We start from the raw sequence: 19,122 nt of genomic DNA, 5'->3' as shown, positions 1-19,122 counted from the left end.
TTTGGGTACTCCCTGTAAAGAAGGGAATTTTGTTACTTACCGTAAATTCCTTTTCTTCTAGCTCTTATTGGGAGACCCAGACGATTGGGTGTATAGCACTGCCTCCGGAGGCCACACAAAGCAATTACACTAAAAAGTGTAAGGCCCCTCCCCTTCTGGTTATACACCCCCAGTGGGATCACTGGCTCACCAGTTTTAGTGCAAAAGCAAGAAGGAGGAAAGCCAATAACTGGTTTAAACAAATTCACTCCGAGTAACATCGGAGAACTGAAAACCGTTCAACATGAACAACATGTGTACCCGCAAACAAACCAAAAATCCCGAAGGACAACAGGGCGGGTGCTGGGTCTCCCAATAAGAGCTAGAAGAAAAGGAATTTACGGTAAGTAACAAAATTCCCTTCTTCTTCGGCGCTCTATTGGGAGACCCAGACGATTGGGACGTCCAAAAGCTGTCCCTGGGTGGGTAAAGAAATACCTCATGTTAGAGCTGCAAGACAGCCCTCCCCTACGGGGAGGCAACTGCCGCCTGCAGGACTCTTCTACCTAGGCTGGCGTCCGCCGAAGCATAGGTATGCACCTGATAATGTTTGGTGAAAGTGTGCAGACTCGACCAGGTAGCTGCCTGGCACACCTGTTGAGCCGTAGCCTGGTGTCGTAATGCCCAGGATGCACCCACGGCTCTGGTAGAATGGGCCTTCAGCCCTGATGGAACCGGAAGCCCAGCAGAACGGTAGGCTTCAAGAATCGGTTCTTTGATCCATCGAGCCAGGGTGGCCTTAGAAGCCTGCGACCCTTTGCGCTTACCAGCGACAAGGACAAAGAGTGCATCCGAACGGCGCAAGGGCGCCGTGCGGGAAATGTAGATTCTGAGTGCTCTCACCAGATCTAACAAATGTAAATCCTTCTCATACCGATGAACTGCATGAGGACAAAAAGAAGGCAAAGAGATATCCTGATTAAGATGAAAAGAGGATACCACCTTCGGGAGAAACTCCTGAATGGGGCGCAGCACTACCTTGTCCTGGTGGAAGACCAGGAAGGGAGCCTTGGATGATAGTGCTGCCAGCTCAGACACTCTCCGAAGAGATGTGATCGCTACCAGAAAAGCCACTTTCTGTGATAGTCTAGAAAGTGAAACCTCCCTCAGAGGCTCGAAGGGCGGCTTCTGGAGGGCAACTAGTACCCTGTTCAGATCCCATGGATCTAACGGCCGCTTGTACGGGGGTACGATATGGCAAACCCCCTGTAGGAACGTGCGCACCTTAGGAAGGCGTGCCAAACGCCTCTGAAAAAAGACGGATAGCGCCGAGACCTGACCTTTAAGGGAGCCGAGCGACAAACCTTTTTCTAACCCAGATTGCAGGAAAGAAAGAAAGGTAGGCAATGCAAATGGCCAGGGAGACACTCCCTGAGCAGAGCACCAGGATAAGAAAATCCTCCACGTTCTGTGGTAGATCTTAGCGGACGTGGGCTTCCTAGCCTGTCTCATGGTGGCAACGACCCCTTGGGACAATCCTGAAGACGCTAGGATCCAGGACTCAATGGCCACACAGTCAGGTTCAGGGCCGCAGAATTCCGATGGAAAAACGGCCCTTGGGACAGTAAGTCTGGTCGGTCTGGTAGTGCCCACGGTTGGCCGACCGTGAGCTGCCACAGATCCGGGTACCACGCCCTCCTCGGCCAGTCTGGGGCGACAAGTATGACGCGGCTGCAATCGGATCTGATCTTGCGTAGCACTCTGGGCAAGAGTGTTAGAGGTGGAAACACATAAGGGAGCCGGAACTGCGACCAATCTTGTACTAGGGCGTCTGCCGCCAGCGCTCTTTGATCGCGAGACCGTGCCATGAAGGTTGGGACCTTGTTGTTGTGCCGTGACGCCATTAGGTCGACGTCCGGCACCCCCCAGCGGTGACAGATTTCCTGAAACACGTCTGGGTGAAGGGACCATTCCCCTGCGTCCATGCCCTGGCGACTGAGGAAGTCTGCTTCCCAGTTTTCTACGCCGGGGATGTGAACTGCGGATATGGTGGAGGCTGTGGCTTCCACCCACATCAGAATCCGCCGGACTTCCTGGAAGGCTTGCCGACTGCGTGTCCCCCCTTGGTGGTTGATGTATGCCACCGCTGTGGAGTTGTCCGACTGAATTCGGATCTGCCTTCCTTCCAGCCACTGCTGGAAGGCTAGTAGGGCAAGATACACTGCTCTGATTTCCAGAACATTGATCTGAAGGGTGGACTCCTGCTGGGTCCACGTACCCTGAGCCCTGTGGTGGAGAAAAACTGCTCCCCACCCTGACAGACTCGCGTCTGTCGTGACCACCGCCCAGGATGGGGGTAGGAAGGATTTTCCCTGTGATAATGAGGTGGGAAGAAGCCACCACTGCAGAGAGTCCTTGGCCGTCTGGGAAAGGGAGACTTTCCTGTCCAGGGATGTTGACTTCCCGTCCCATTGGCGGAGAATGTCCCATTGAAGTGGGCGCAGATGAAACTGCGCAAACGGAACCGCTTCCATTGCCGCCACCATCTTCCCGAGGAAGTGCATGAGGCGTCTTAAGGAGTGCGACTGACTTTGAAGGAGAGCCTGCACCCCAGTCTGTAGTGACCTCTGCTTGTCCAGCGGAAGCTTCACTATCGCTGAGAGAGTATGAAACTCCATGCCAAGATACGTTAGTGATTGGGTCGGTGACAGATTTGACTTTGAGAAGTTGATGATCCACCCGAACGTCTGGAGAGTCTCCAGTGCAACAGTCAAGCTGAGTTGGCATGCCTCTTGAGAGGGTGCCTTGACCAGTAGATCGTCCAAGTAAGGGATCACAGAGTGTCCCTGAGAGTGCAAGACTGCTACCACTGCCGCCATGATCTTGGTGAACACCCGTGGGGCTGTCGCTAGACCAAATGGCAGAGCTACGAACTGAAGATGGTCGTCTCCTATCACGAAGCGTAGAAAGCGTTGGTGCTCTGTAGCAACCGGCACGTGGAGATAAGCATCCTTGATGTCTATTGATGCTAGGAAATCTCCTTGAGACATTGAGGCAATGACTGAGCGTAGGGATTCCATCCGGAACCGCCTGGCGTTCACATGCTTGTTGAGCAGTTTTAGGTCCAGAACAGGACGGAATGAGCCGTCCTTTTTTGGCACCACAAAGAGATTGGAGTAAAAACCTTGACCTCGTTCCTGAAGAGGAACAGGGACCACCACTCCTTCTGCTCTTAGAGAATTCACCGCCTGCAGAAGGGCATCTGCTCGGTCGGGATGTGGGGAAGTTCTGAAGAACCGAGGCGGAGGACGAGAACTGAACTCTATCCTGTACCCGTGAGACAAAATGTCTGTTACCCACCGGTCTTTGACCTGTGGCAGCCAAATGTCGCAAAAGCGGGAGAGCCTGCCACCGACTGAGGATGCGGAGGGAGGCGGCCGAAAGTCATGAGGCAGCCGCCTTGGAAGCGGTACCTCCGGTTGCTTTCTTGGGGCGTGAGTGAGCCCGCCAGGAATCAGAGCTCCTTTGCTCTTTCTGAGTCCCTTTGGACGAGGAGAATTGGGGCTTGCCCGAGCCTCGAAAGGACCGAAACCTTGACTGCCACTTCCTCTGTGGAGGTTTGCTTGATCTGGGCTGGGGTAAGGAGGAGTCCTTACCTTTGGACTGTTTGATGATTTCCGCCAATTGCTCACCAAACAGTCTGTCTCCAGATAATGGCAAGCTGGTTAAACATTTTTTAGAAGCAGAATCTGCTTTCCATTCCTTTAACCACAAGGCTCTGCGCAAAACTACAGAGTTGGCAGATGCCATTGAGGTACGGCTCGTAGAGTCCAGTACCGCATTGATAGCGTAGGTCGCAAACGCAGACATTTGCGTAGTTAAGGACGCCACTTGCGGCACTGCTGGACGTATGAGAGAGTCCACCTGTGCCAGACCAGCTGAAATAGCTTGGAGCGCCCACACGGCCGCGAATGCTGGAGCAAACGACGCGCCAATAGCTTCATAGACAGATTTCAACCAAAGGTCCATCTGTCTGTCATTGGGATCTTTAAGTGAAGCCCCATCCTCCACTGCAACTATGGATCTAGCTGCAAGCCTGGATATTGGAGGGTCCACTTTTGGACACTGGGTCCAGCGTTTAACCACGTCAGGGGGAAAAGGATACCGTGTATCCTTAAGGCGTTTAGAAAAACGCTTGTCCGGATAAGTATTATGTTTCTGGATGGATTCTCTGAAGTCAGAGTGGTCCAGAAAAGTACTCAATTTACGCTTGGGATACAGGAAATGGAATTTCTCCTGCTGTGCAGCTGCCTCCTCTGCAGAAGGGGCTGGGGGAGAAATATCCAACAGCCTATTGATGGCCGCTATAAGGTCATTTACCATGGCGTCACCATCTGGCGTATCCAAATTGAGTGCGGCGTCAGGACAAGACTCCTGATCACCCACCTCTGAACCCTCATATAGGGACTCTTCTCGCTGAGACCCTGATCCACGTGATGACGTGGAGGGTCTCTCCCAGCGAGCTCGCTTAGGCGGACTGGGACTGTCATCGGAGTCAGAGCCCTCAGCCTGTGATGCCTGGGACCCCCTTGAAGTACGGATTAGTTCCAACTGAGGGGGACCGGGGAACATAGACACAGCAGTGTCTATGGTCTGAGCAACTGGCCTGGACTGCAAGGTTTCCAGGATTTTTGTCATAGTCACAGACATTTTATCAGCAAAGACTGCAAATTCTGTCCCCGTCACTGGGGCAGGGTTCACAGGCGTCTCTGCCTGGGCTACCACCACAGTAGGCTCTGGCTGACGAAGTGCCACTGGGACTGAACATTGCACACAATGAGAGTCGTTGGAGCCTGCTGGTAGATTAGCCCCACATGCTGTACAAGTAGTGTATACAGCCCGTGCCTTGGCACCCTTGCGTTTTGCGGATGACATGCTGTTGTCTCCTCAAGCAATATAGGGTGTACAGCCAAGAAGCGACCTTACAGTGCAGTATTAAATATATCTGGTACAGCAGTGTCTATGTACAGCGAAAAATATAACACTGTGGCACTAGTGGGGCTGCACGTATGTGCTGCTTACCGCCCGCTGAGCGCGGGTGTGTGGTCGCCAGAAACCGCTCGCCTGGGTCCCCCAGAGCCTGCGTGCGTTCTCCAGCCAGACTGCATGTGTATAATGGCTGCCGGCGTCCTGGGGAGCTGCAAGCCTGGGGGCGGGCCTAGGGCGTGCACAGAGAAAAAGCGCGAAGCCTGTGTCCTACTGTGCTCAGTGAGAGGGCTGGAGCATGTAAATCGTGCCCCAGCCCTCGGCGCTGCCGATTGAATAACGTCTCTCCCCTACCCTGATTGACAGGGTGGGGGGCGTTAACGAAGCGGAGCTAGGCCGCAGAAAGCCGGGGACTAAAGTTAGAAGCGCCGCCGCCGTAAAAGCGCGGTCGGCGCGACCCCGGCGCAATACAAGTCGCAGCTGCGCCGTCGCTCCAGGGGCGGTCGGCGCGGCGATCCACACACAAAGTCCCCCAGTAATCTGCGGGGACTATAAGCCCAGCGCACAGCGCTACAGTCCCCGGCGCACTAGCACACCCAGCAAGCCTGGGGTGCGCGTGGCCTGCCATACGGGGACACAGAGTACCTGAAAGTTGCAGGGCCTTGCCCCTGAACGGCACTCCCGCTCCACATCCAGCAGGTTCTATGGGTCTGTGGATGGAGCCCGGCCTCAGGGCTTGGTGGCCGGTAAGATCCCACTTCCTCAGAGCCCCTCAGGGGGATGGGGAAGGAAAACAGCATGTGGGCTCCAGCCTCCGTACCCGCAATGGGTACCTCAACCTTACAAACCACAAGTGGGGTAAGAAGGGAGCATGCTGGGGGCCCCATATGGGCCCTCTTTTCTTCCATCCGATATAGTCAGCAGCTGCTGCTGACTAAACAGTGGAGCTATGCGTGGATGTCTGACCTCCTTCGCACAAAGCAGAAAACTGGTGAGCCAGGGATCCCACTGGGGGTGTATAGCCAGAAGGGGAGGGGCCTTACACTTTTTAGTGTAATTGCTTTGTGTGGCCTCCGGAGGCAGTGCTATACACCCAATCGTCTGGGTCTCCCAATAGAGCGCCGAAGAAAATCATTTTCTGTGTGTCCCCCAATGAAGGATGATGCAAGAAACTTTAGTATTGCAGTATATAATAATAATAATCATGATCTATGAATGCTTGCCATGGGCTGGACTTTATGGTAACACCAACATGGCCTCTGGTTGCCATTAGATCTCATGGGCAAGTGAAGATCATGTTATAATGAAGGGGAGGCAATGAGTGCCAGAAATGATGTGCCACGGCAATGAGGGATAGCAGCATCTAAATGGTTAAACAGCAGCAACTGAAGCTGGCTAGCTTTAAACCCTGCTGTTAGAGGCAGGTGCGGGCTGTAGAACACAGCCACCATCTGCCCTGTATGGAGCTTAACTAACGTCTGATGTACATGTAGAGAAGGGGATAGCTCTCTCCTGATCGAGTCTTTAGGATAAACCCTTTTTATTTTCTCCAGACGTGGAGCTCTGCACAATAGGACCAAAATCTCCGCCTTCTACAGGTTAAAAATGACTTACTGTACGCCGGGCATCTTCTGGTTTACCAAGCACTCGTGTAACAGGTGCCAGTGGGCGATGCTTGGGAGGAGGCATGCTAGTCTGAGACCTAATACACACAGACAACAGACAGTAATAAGAAAGTGGCAATTATAGGTAGGATTCCATCACCATCAATATAAATCTTGGAAAAAAAGGGCAGCTAATCTGTGTAACCCCCCGCCCACCACTGATTGTCAGCAAGCAGCCAATGTATACAGGAACCTGCCAATCAGTGGTGTGGGTGGGGGTTATACACAGCTCAGTATTCAGAGCTCTGCTACATTTATAGTCAATATCATCATAGCAGTGATAAAACTCTTTAAGTGTAAGCATATCCCTCATTAAATACTAAAACTGTCATATTGCAATTCTACAAGAGAAAGTCGTCAGACAAATTTAGGACTTACATATCCGGCTCTGCTTCATGGGTCTCATCAAATATAGTGAATGGCACATCCGAGCGCTGAGCTGAAGAAGATTCTGCGGGAGGATCGAGATTACATTATATGTGTCACCAAAACTAGGTGCCATACTACACAGAAGAAGGGGACTTAAGGGGGCTTTACACGCTGCGACATCGCTACCGATATATCGTCGGGGTCTCGTCGTTAGTGACACACATCCGGCGCCGGTAGCGACATCGCAGCGTGTAACACAAAGGAGCGACGATCAACGAGCGCAAAATCGTTCAAAAACGATGATTGTTGAAACGTCGCTTTTTTCCTTAATGTCGTTGCTGCTGCAGGTGCGATGTTGTTCGTCGTTCCTGCGGCATCACACATCGCTGTGCGTGACACCGCAGGAGCGACAAACATCTCCTTACCTGCGTCCACCGGCAATGCAGAAGGAAGGAGGTGGGCGGGATATTACGTCCCGCTCATCTCCGCCCCTCCGCTTCTATTGGACGCCTGCCGTGTGACGTCGCTGTGGCGCCGAACGAACCGCCCCCTTAGAAAGGAAGCGGGTCGCCAGCCAAAGTGACGTCGCAGAATGGAGCACTGAACCTTTGGCCATAAAAAGGGTGCACTGAGAAGCCCTCATTTACATAAAAAAACAAAATAGATTTTCTTTAGCATAATGGAAGTGTGATCTATACTTAAGCTAACAGTTTAATAGGGTCCCCCACAGTGGGTCTACATGGTTTAAATCAAGTTTTGGGAGTGACATTCCCTTTTACTGCAACAAATAGGCAGGCACATAATAAGATAAAAGTATGGTATCTAATTATTTAAAGAGGTTTTTCCCTACTAAAGTGACCCCTCTTTCTTTTGTCCTAACTTTTCCTAACTAACCCTTCCCCAATATACTTCTGCTTTATACTCTGCTCCTGTAAGCGAATCTTTAAGAGGCTCGTAAATACTTTTTATTGTCGTTGTTGATCTGAACTGCAGACTGGAATCGGACCAACTGAGCATGTCCAGACTGCTGTTACTACAGAGAGGCAGCCCTGCCCCCACCAATGACATGCCCAGCTCTGTTGGTACAATTCCATTGTGCAGTCAGAAGGATCAAAGCTACAACAACAATAAAAAAGGTATTTAAGAGCCTCTTAGAGATTGGCTTACAGGAGCAGAGTAGATAGCAGAAGTATATTAGGAAAGTGTTAGTTAGGAAGCTTTAGGACAAAAGAAAGGGGGGGGGGGTTGTCGCATTAGTAGTGGAAAACCTCTTAAAAAGGTGGATGTTTAGAAGGACAGAAACATTACTGCATCTTTGCAGGACCTTTAATGTCAATACCAGACAAAACATTTTTGGAAGGGAGCAGCCATGTTTTTTGATTGTATTCAGTGCTGCCGCTGATGGATGACATCACGGCCACTTGGTCAGAACATCCTGACTTCCAATCTGTCAGAATGGAAGCAGATATTAGGTATGTAATGTATAGTGTGCTTTTTTTTTTATCAGCACGTGACCTTTTAAAAATAAAACAGAATTAAGAAGCTTTTCACTCACCCACAGAGGCCAATCTGTTCTGAGCCACCATCACTATCTCACCGCTTAAAAAAAATGAATAAAAATAATAAAATAATAATAATAATGAATTAATCAAATTATTAAAAATTCAGAACAATAATGAAGGGTGTGAGTAAAGCTTATAAACATGATATTAAAAGGACGTGTATGGCATAGCAAAATGTGTCCGATCAATGCAATTTTTAGTACTTTTACAATAATAAACAGTGACACATGCGTGGCCATGTCACCATTCAGTGCAGGGGGTATATCGGTATGCCATAGAAGTACCAGATGGGACAATCCGTTTAATGTACGACCGGCAATAGTATACAGTAAGTAAAGCTGGGTAATTGTAGCCGTCCATAATGACATCTTACACCTACCTCGGTAATGTGGCATCAGTCACCATACACTCCTCAAATACTGCTTCAGCCTCTGTGCTCCGAGGAGCCCTGGACACCTCTCCTTGCTCTGGAGACTGCTTTTCATCTTCATCACAATATATTTTAAAGGACTGTCCAGCCGGCACATCCTGGAAGGGAAGAATATAATAATTCAAAAGGAACTTTATCCTATGAATATTGTCGGGGGCTTGACTTCTGTCAAAAGGGGCTGGGGGGGCTCAAGCGCGCAGCACATTTTTCATTCTGTAGGCAGCACTCTGTTATCACCAGCGGTCCCATTGAGAATGAATGGTGTGGCGGGCGGTGCGCATGCTTGGCCTCGGCGGTATAGTTAGGGGGGCCCAGCAGTCAGAAAGTTATCTCCTATCCTAAAATCTTTATAAAAACACTTTCAATTTCTATAAAACCTCTTAAAATCCTGATCTTAAGGATATACGCCACAGTCTGCAGAGAAGGGAATTTTGTTTACTTACCGTAAATTCCTTTTCTTCTAGCTCCTATTGGGAGACCCAGACAATTGGGTGTATAACTTCTGCCTCCGGAGGCCACACAAAGTATTACACTTTAAAAAGTGTAACCCCTCCCCTCTGCCTATACACCCTCCCGTGGATCACGGGCTCCTCAGTTTTGGTGCAAAAGCAGGAAGGAGAGAACTTATAAATTGGTCTAGGGTAAGTTCAATCCGAAGGATGTTCGGAGAACTGAAAACCATGAACCAAAAGAACAATTCAACATGAACAACATGTGTACACAAAAGAACAACCAGCCCGAAGGGAACAGGGGCGGGTGCTGGGTCTCCCAATAGGAGCTAGAAGAAGAAGGGAATTTTGTTTACTTACCGTAAATTCCTTTTCTTCTAGCTCCAATTGGGAGACCCAGACAATTGGGTGTATAGCTACTGCCTCCGGAGGCCACACAAAGTATTACACTTAAAAGTGTAAAGCCCCTCCCCTTCTGCCTATACACCCCCCGTGGGATCACGGGCTCCTCAGTTTTAGTGCAAAAGCAAGAAGGAGGAAAGCCAATAACTGGTTTAAAAACAAATTCAATCCGAAGAAAACATCGGAGAACTGAAACCATTCAACATGAACAACATGTGTACCCGAAAAAACAAAAATCCCTAAGGAAACAGGGCGGGTGCTGGGTCTCCCAATTGGAGCTAGAAGAAAAGGAATTTACGGTAAGTAAACAAAATTCCCTTCTTCTTTGTCGCTCCATTGGGAGACCCAGACAATTGGGACGTCCAAAAGCAGTCCCTGGGTGGGTAAAATAACACCTCGTGATAGGGCCGTAAAACAGCCCTTTCCTACAGGTGAGCAACCGCCGCCTGAAGGACTTGTCTACCTAGGCTGGCGTCCGCCGAAGCGTAGGTATGCACCTGATAATGCTTGGTGAAAGTGTGCAGACTCGACCAGGTAGCCGCCTGGCACACCTGCTGAGCCGTAGCCTGGTGCCGTAATGCCCAGGACGCACCCACGGCTCTGGTAGAATGGGCCTTCAGCCCTGAGGGAACCGGAAGCTCGGCAGAACGATAGGCTTCCAGAATTGGTTCCTTGATCCACCGAGCCAGGGTGGATTTTGAAGCTTGCGACCCTTTACGCTGACCAGCGACAAGGACAAAGAGTGCATCCGAGTGGCGCAGGGGCGCCGTGCGGGAAATGTAGATTCTGAGTGCTCTCACCAGATCCAACAGATGCAAATCCTTTTCACATTGATGAACTGGATGAGGACAAAAAGAAGGTAAGGAGATATCCTGATTGAGATGAAAGGGGGATACCACCTTAGGAAGAAACTCGGGAATCGGGCGCAGAACCACCTTGTCCTGGTGAAATACCAGGAAGGGAGCTTTGCATGACAGTGCTGCTAGCTCGGACACTCTCCGAAGAGACGTGACCGCTACTAGAAAGGCCACTTTCTGTGAAAGGCGAGAAAGGGGAACATCCCTCATAGGCTCGAAAGGCGGCTTCTGGAGAGCAATTAGAACCCTGTTCAGATCCCAAGGTTTTAATGGCCGCTTGTAAGGAGGGACTAAGTGACAAACCCCCTGCAGGAACGTGCGTACCTGAGGAAGTCGGGCTAGGCGCTTCTGAAAAAATACAGATAGCGCTGAGACCTGTCCTTTAAGGGAGCCTAGCGACAAACCTTTTTCCAAACCGGATTGCAGGAAGGAAAGAAAAGTAGGTAATGCAAATGGCCAGGGAGAAACTCCCTGAGTAGAGCACCAAGATAAGAAAATCTTCCACGTCCTGTGGTAGATTTTGGCGGACGTTGGTTTCCTAGCCTGTCTCATGGTAGCAATGACCTCTTGAGATAATCCTGAAGACGCTAGGATCCAGGACTCAATGGCCACACAGTCAGGTTCAGGGCCGCAGAATTCAGATGGAAAAACGGTCCTTGAGACAGCAAGTCTGGCCGGTCTGGTAGTGCCCACGGTTGGCCTACCGCGAGATGCCACAGATCCGGATACCACGACCTCCTCGGCCAGTCTGGAGCGACGAGGATGGCGCGGCGGCAGTCGGACCTGATCTTGCGTAGCACTCTGGGCAACAGTGCCAGAGGTGGAAACACATAAGGTAGCCGGAACTGTGACCAATCCTGAACTAAGGCGTCTGCCGCCAGAGCTCTGTGATCGTGAGACCGTGCCATGAAAGCCGGGACCTTGTTGTTGTGCCGGGACGCCATTAGGTCGACGTCCGGCATCCCCCAGCGGCGACAGATCTCCTGAAACACGTCCGGGTGAAGAGACCATTCCCCTGCGTCCATACCCTGGCGACTGAGGAAGTCTGCTTCCCAGTTTTCTACGCCCGGGATGTGAACTGCGGATATGGTGGAGGCCGTGTCTTCCACCCACCTCAGAATCCGCCGGACTTCCTGGAAGGCTTGTCGACTGCGTGTTCCGCCTTGGTGGTTGATGTATGCCACCGCTGTGGAGTTGTCCGACTGAATTCGGATCTGCTTGCCTTCCAGCCACTGCTGGAACGCTTGTAGGGCAAGATACACTGCCCTGATCTCCAGAACATTGATCTGAAGGGTGGACTCTTGCTGAGTCCACGTACCTTGAGCCCTGTGGTGGAGAAAGACTGCTCCCCACCCTGACAGACTCGCATCTGTCGTGACCACCGCCCAGGATGGGGGTAGAAAGGATTTCCCTTTCGACAATGAGTTGGGAAGCAGCCACCACCGAAGAGAATCCTTGGCCGCCTGAGAAAGGGAGACGTTCCTGTCGAGGGACGTCGACCTCCCGTCCCATTGGCGGAGAATGTCCCATTGTAGTGGACGCAGATGAAACTGCGCGAAAGGGACTGCCTCCATTGCTGCTACCATCTTCCCTAGGAAGTGCATGAGGCGCCTCAAGGGGTGCAACTGGCCTTGAAGGAGAGATTGCACCCCTATCTGTAGTGAACGTTGTTTGTCCAGCGGAAGCTTCACTATCGCTGAGAGAGTATGAAACTCCATGCCAAGATATGTTAGCGATTGGGCCGGGGTCAGATTTGACTTTGAAAAGTTGATGATCCACCCGAAACTCTGGAGAGTCTCCAGCGCAACGTTCAGGCTGTGTTGGCATGCCTCTTGAGAGGGCGCCTTGACAAGCAGATCGTCTAAGTAAGGGATCACAGAGTGTCCCTGAGAGTGCAGGACTGCTACTACTGCTGCCATGACCTTGGTGAAGACCCGTGGGGCTGTCGCCAGACCGAAAGGCAGAGCTACGAACTGAAGGTGCTCGTCTCCTATAACGAAGCGTAGAAAACGCTGATGCTCTGGAGCAATCGGCACGTGGAGATAAGAATCCTTGATGTCTATTGATGCTAGGAAATCTCCTTGAGACATTGCGGCGATGACGGAGCGGAGGGATTCCATCCGGAACCGCCTGGTTTTCACGTGCTTGTTGAGCAGTTTTAGGTCCAGAACGGGACGGAAAGACCCGTCCTTTTTTGGCACCACAAACAAATTGGAGTAAAAACCGTGACCTTGCTGCTGAAGAGGAACAGGGATCACCACTCCTTCTGCCTTTAGAGTGCACACCGCCTGCAGAAGAGCATCGGCTCGGTCGGGAGGCGGAGACGTTCTGAAGAATCGAGTCGGAGGACGAGAACTGAACTCTATCCTGTACCCGTGAGACAGAATGTCTCTCACCCAACGGTCTTGGACCTGTGGCAGCCAAATGTCGCCAAAGCGGGAGAGCCTGCCACCGACCGAGGATGCGGAGAGAGGGGGCCGAAAGTCATGAGGAAGCCGCCTTGGTAGCGGTTCCTCCGGCTGTCTTTTTTGGGCGTGATTGAGCCCGCCAAGAATCTGAGCTCCTCTGATCCTTTTGAGACCTTTTGGACGAGGAGAATTGGGACCTGCCCGAGCCTCGAAAGGACCGAAACCTCGACTGTCCCCTCCTCTGTTGGGGTTTGTTTGGTCTGGGCTGAGGTAAGGATGAATCCTTACCCTTGGATTGTTTAATGATTTCATCCAATCGCTCACCAAACAGTCGGTCACCAGAAAATGGCAAACTGGTTAAGCACTTTTTGGAAGCAGAATCTGCCTTCCATTCCCTTAACCACAAGGCTCTGCGTAAAACCACGGAGTTGGCGGACGCCACTGCCGTACGGCTCGTAGAGTCCAGGACAGCATTAATAGCGTAAGACGCAAATGCCGACATTTGAGAGGTTAAGGATGCCACTTGCGGAACAGATGTACGTGTGACAGTGTCAATCTGCGCCAGACCAGCTGAAATAGCTTGGAGTGCCCACACGGCTGCGAATGCTGGAGCAAACGACGCGCCGATAGCTTCATAGATGGATTTCAACCAGAGCTCCATCTGTCTGTCAGTGGCATCTTTAAGTGCAGCCCCATCTTCCACTGCAACTATGGATCTAGCCGCAAGCCTGGAGATTGGGGGATCCACCTTTGGACACTGGGTCCAGCTCTTGACCACGTCAGGGGGAAAGGGATAACGTGTATCCTTAAGGCGTTTGGAGAAACGCTTATCTGGATAAGCGTGGTGTTTCTGGACTGCCTCCCTGAAGTCAGAGTGGTCCAGAAACATACTCAATTTACGCTTGGGATACCTGAAATGGAATTTCTCCTGCTGTGAAGCTGACTCCTCCGCTGCAGGAGCTGAGGGAGAAATATCCAACATTCGATTGATGGACGCTATAAGATCATTCACTATGGCGTCACCCTCAGGTGTATCCAGATTGAGAGCGGTCTCAGGATCAGAATCCTGATCAGCTACCTCCGCTTCATCATACAGAGAGTCCTCCTGCTGGGACCCTGACCAGTGTGATGATGTCGAGGGCCGTTCCCAGCGAGCTCGCTTAGGCCGTCTGGGACTGTCGTCCGTGTCAGAGCCTTCACCCTGGGATGCATGGGACATCCCCGGAGCCCGGAGTTGTTCCACCTGAGGGGGACCAGGGGGCAATGATTCAACAGTGCCCATGGTCTGAGGTACCGGTCTGGACTGCAAAGTTTCTAGAATTTTAGTCATAGTCAGACAATCTATCAGCAAAAACTGCAAACTCCGTCCCCGTCACCTGGACAGTGTTCACAGGTGGTTCTCCCTGGGTCACCTCTAGCAGAGGCCCCGGCTGAGCAAGTGCCACAGGGGCCGAACATTGCACACAATGGGGATCAGTGGAACCTGCCGGTAGAACAGCCTCACAAGCAGTACAAGCAGCATAGAAAGCCTGTGCCTTGGCACCCTTGCTTTTTGCGGACGACATGCTGTCCTCTGAGCAATCTAGGAGGGTATATAGTCAAGAATAGCGACCGTACAGTGCAATGTATAGAATACAAGCATAAAGAAGGGAATTTTGTTTACTTACCGTAAATTCCTTTTCTTCTAGCTCCAATTGGGAGACCCAGACAATTGGGTGTATAGCTACTGCCTCCGGAGGCCGCACAAAGTACTACACTTAAAAGTGTAAGGCCCCTCCCCTTCTGGCTATACACCCCCCCGTGGGAGCACGGGTCCCTCAGTTTTAGTGCAAAAGCAAGAAGGAGGAAAGCCAATAACTGTTTCAAAAACAAATTCAATCCGATAAACAATATCGGAGAACGTAACTTATCAACATGAACAACATGTGCACCCGAAAAACAAATACCCTCAGAAAAAACAGGGCGGGTGCTGGGTCTCCCAATTGGAGCTAGAAGAAAAGGAATTTACGGTAAGTAAACAAAATTCCCTTCTTCTTTTTCGCTCCTAATTGGGAGACCCAGACAATTGGGACGTCCAAAAGCAGTCCCTGGGTGGGTAAAAGAATACCTCGTGATCGGGCTGTCAGGCAGCCCTTTCTTACAGGTGGGCCACCGCCGCCTGCAGGACTTGTCTACCTAGGCTGGCATCCGCCGAAGCGTAGGTATGCACCTGATAATGCTTGGTAAAAGTGTGCAGACTCGACCAGGTAGCCGCCTGGCACACCTGCTGAGCCGTAGCCTGATGCCGTAATGCCCAGGACGCACCCACGGCTCTGGTAGAATGGGCCTTCAGTCCAGAAGGAGTCGGAAGCCCAGCAGAACGGTAGGCGTGAAGAATTGGTTCCTTGATCCACCGCGCAAGGGTGGATTTGGAAGCTTGCGACCCTTTATGCTGACCAGCGACCAGGATAAAGAGTGCATCCGAACGGCGCAGAGGCGCCGTGCGGGAAATGTAGATCCTGAGTGCTCTCACCAGGTCCAACAGATGCAAACCCTTTTCAAATTGGTGAACTGGATGCGGACACAAAGATGGTAAAGTGATATCCTGATTGAGATGAAAGGAAGATACCACCTTGGGAAGAAACTCTGGAATTGGACGCAGTACTACCTTGTCTTGGTGAAACACCAGGAAGGGAGATTTGCAAGATAACGCCGCCAGCTCTGACACTCTCCGAAGAGACGTGACCGCCACCAGAAAAGCCACTTTCTGTGAAAGCCGAGAAAAGGAAATCTCCTTCATAGGCTCGAAAGGTGGCTTCTGGAGAGCAATTAGAACCTTGTTCAGATCCCAGGGTTCCAATGGCCGCTTGTAAGGGGGAACGATATGACAAACCCCTTGCAGGAACGTGCGTACCTTAGGAAGTCGCGCCAGGCGCTTCTGAAAGAATACGGATAGCGCAGAGACTTGTCCTTTAAGGGAGCTAAGCGACAAACCTTTTTCCAACCCAGACTGCAGGAAGGAAAGAAAAATAGGCAATGCAAATGGCCAGGGAGAAACTCCCTGAGCGGAGCACCAAGATAAGAATATCTTCCACGTTCTGTGGTAGATCTTGGCGGAGGATGGTTTCCTAGCCTGTCTCATGGTGGCAACAACATCATGAGATAAACCTGAGGTCCCTAGGATCCAGGACTCAATGGCCACACAGTCAGGTTCAGGGCCGCAGAATTCAGATGGAAAAACGGCCCTTGAGACAGCAAGTCTGGACGGCCTGGTAGCGCCCACGGTTGTCCTACCGTAAGATGCCACAGATCCGGGTACCACGACCTCCTTGGCCAGTCTGGAGCGACGAGAATGGCGCAACGGCAGTCGGACCTGATTTTGCGGAGCACTCTGGGCAACAATGCCAGAGGTGGAAACACATAAGGTAGTCGGAACTGCGACCAATCCTGAACTAAGGCGTCTGCCGCCAGAGCTCGGTGATCGTGAGACCGTGCCATGAAAACCGGGACCTTGTTGTTGTGCCGTGACGCCATCAGGTCGACGTCCGGCATCCCCCAGCGGCGACAGATCTCCTGAAACACGTCCGGGTGAAGGGACCATTCCCCTGCGTCCATGCCCTGGCGACTGAGAAAGTCTGCTTCCCAGTTTTCCACGCCTGGGATGTGAACTGCGGATATGGTGGATGCTGTGTTTTCCACCCACGTCAGAATCCGCCGGACTTCTTGAAAGGCTTGCCGACTGCGTGTTCCCCCTTGGTGGTTGATGTACGCCACCGCTGTGGAATTGTCCGACTGAATCCGGATCTGCTTGCCCTCCAGCCACTGTTGGAAGGCTCGCAGAGCAAGATAGACTGCTCTGATTTCCAGAACATTGATCTGAAGGGTGGACTCTCTCTGAGTCCACGTACCCTGAGCCCTGTGGTGAAGAAACACTGCTCCCCACCCTGATAGGCTCGCATCTGTCGTGACCACCGCCCAGGATGGGGGTAGGAACGACTTTCCTTTTGACAATGAGGTGGGAAGAAGCCACCATCGGAGAGAGTCCTTGGCTGCCTGAGAGAGGGAGACATCCCTGTCGAGGGACGTCGACTTCCCGTCCCATTGGCGGAGAATGTCCCATTGTAGAGGGCGCAGATGAAACTGCGCGAAAGGGACTGCTTCCATTGCTGCCACCATCTTCCCTAGGAAATGCATGAGGCGCCTCAAGGAGTGGGACTGGTTCTGCAGGAGAGATTGCACCCCTGTCTGCAGAGAGCACTGCTTGTCCAGTGGAAGCTTCACTATCGCTGAGAGAGTATGAAACTCCATGCCAAGATATGTTAGTGATTGGGTCGGGGTTAGATTTGACTTTGAAAAGTTGATAATCCACCCGAAACTCTGGAGAGTCTTCAGTGCCACGTCCAGACTGTGTTGGCATGCCTCTTGAGAGGGTGCCTTTATAAGTAGATCGTCCAAATACGGGATCACGGAGTGACCCTGCGAGTGCAGGACAGCTACTACTGCTGCCATGACCTTGGTGAAGACCCGAGGGGCTGTTGCCAGCCCGAAAGGTAACGCTACGAACTGCAGGTGTTCGCTTTCTATAACGAAGCGTAGAAAACGCTGATGCTCTGGCGCAATCGGCACGTGAAGATAAGCATCTTTGATGTCTATTGATGCTAAGAAATCTCCTTGAGACATTGAGGCTATGACGGAGCGTAGAGATTCCATCCGGAACCTCCTGGTTTTTACGTGTTTGTTGAGCAACTTTAGATCCAGGACGGGCCGAAAGGACCCGTCCTTCTTTGGCACCACAAACAGATTGGAGTAAAAACCGTGACCTTGTTCCTGAAGAGGAACGGAAGTCACCACTCCTTCCGCCTTTAGAGCGGCCACCGCCTGCAGCAGAGCATCGGCTCGGTCGGGCGGTGGGGAAGTTCTGAAGAAACGAGTTGGAGGACGAGAGCTGAACTCTATCCTGTACCCGTGAGACAGAATGTCCCTCACCCAACGGTCTTTGACCTGTGACAGCCAAATGTCGCCAAAGCGGGAGAGCCTGCCACCGACCGAGGATGCGGAGAGAGGAGGCTGAAAGTCATGAGGAAGCCGTCTTGGTAACGGTTCTTCCTGCTGTCTTTTTTGGGCGTGACTGAGTCCGTCAAGAATCTGAGCCTCTCTGATCCTTTTGAGTCCTTTTGGACGAGGAGAATTGGGACCTGCCTGAGCCTCGAAAGGACCGAAAACCAGACTGACCCCTCCTTTGTTGGGGCTTGTTTTGTCTGTGTTGAGGTAAGGATGAGTCCTTACCCTTGGAGTGTTTAATGATTTCATCCAAACGCTCCCCAAACAATCGGTCACGAGAAAAAGGCAAACTGGTTAAGCACTTCTTGGAAGCAGAATCTGCCTTCCATTCTCTCAACCACAGGGCTCTGCGCAAAACCACGGAGTTGGCTGACGCCACCGCCGTACGGCTCGTAGAGTCCAGGACAGCATTAATCGCGTAAGACGCGAATGCAGACATTTGAGAGGTCAATGGTGCCACCTGCGGGGCAGATGTACGTGTGACCGAGTCGACTTGTATAAGCCCAGCTGAAATGGCTTGGAGTGCCCATACGGCTGCAAAAGCTGGCGCCAACGACGCTCCAATAGCTTCATAGATGGATTTCAGCCAGAGCTCCATCCGCCTGTCAGTGGCATCTTTAAGTGCCGCTCCATCTTCTACTGCAACTAAAGATCTAGCTGCAAGCCTGGAGATTGGAGGGTCCACCTTGGGACACTGGGTCCAACCCTTGACCACGTCAGGGGGAAAAGGATAGCGTGTATCTTTAAGCCGTTTAGAAAACCGCTTCTCAGGATAAGCGTGGTGTTTCTGGATTGCATCTCTAAAGTCAGAGTGGTCCAGAAAAGTGCTTAATTTACGCTTGGGATATCTGAAATGGAATTTCTCCTGCTGTGAAGCTGCCTCCTCCGCAGGAGGAGCTGGCGGGGAAATATCTAACATCCTATTGATGGACACTATAAGATCATTCACTATGGCGTCACCATCCGGTGTATCCAG

At 51.6% G+C, this 19,122-nt stretch overlaps 1 protein-coding gene across 3 annotated transcripts in view; it reads right to left on the bottom strand.

Annotated features, from left to right (window-relative positions):
- BUB1B (BUB1 mitotic checkpoint serine/threonine kinase B) overlaps positions 1-19,122 on the bottom strand; it is a 106,118-nt gene that overhangs the window by 37,902 nt on the left and 49,094 nt on the right. For all 3 annotated transcript variants that reach the window (XM_075330873.1, XM_075330872.1, XM_075330874.1), the window contains exons 11-14: positions 8,940-9,088; positions 8,554-8,597; positions 7,008-7,080; positions 6,580-6,667 (exon numbers count right to left, since the gene is read on the bottom strand). In XM_075330873.1, the coding sequence (XP_075186988.1) occupies positions 6,580-6,667; positions 7,008-7,080; positions 8,554-8,597; positions 8,940-9,088 (354 nt within the window). The remainder of the gene's footprint in view (positions 1-6,579; positions 6,668-7,007; positions 7,081-8,553; positions 8,598-8,939; positions 9,089-19,122) is intronic.

Source organism: Anomaloglossus baeobatrachus, chromosome 12 (genome assembly GCF_048569485.1).
Source record: "Anomaloglossus baeobatrachus isolate aAnoBae1 chromosome 12, aAnoBae1.hap1, whole genome shotgun sequence".
In the NCBI taxonomy this organism is placed as follows: Eukaryota; Metazoa; Chordata; class Amphibia; order Anura; family Aromobatidae; genus Anomaloglossus; species Anomaloglossus baeobatrachus.
The sequence above is the reverse complement of the archived record's forward strand: the minus strand, read 5'-3'. Positions and strand labels throughout refer to the sequence as shown.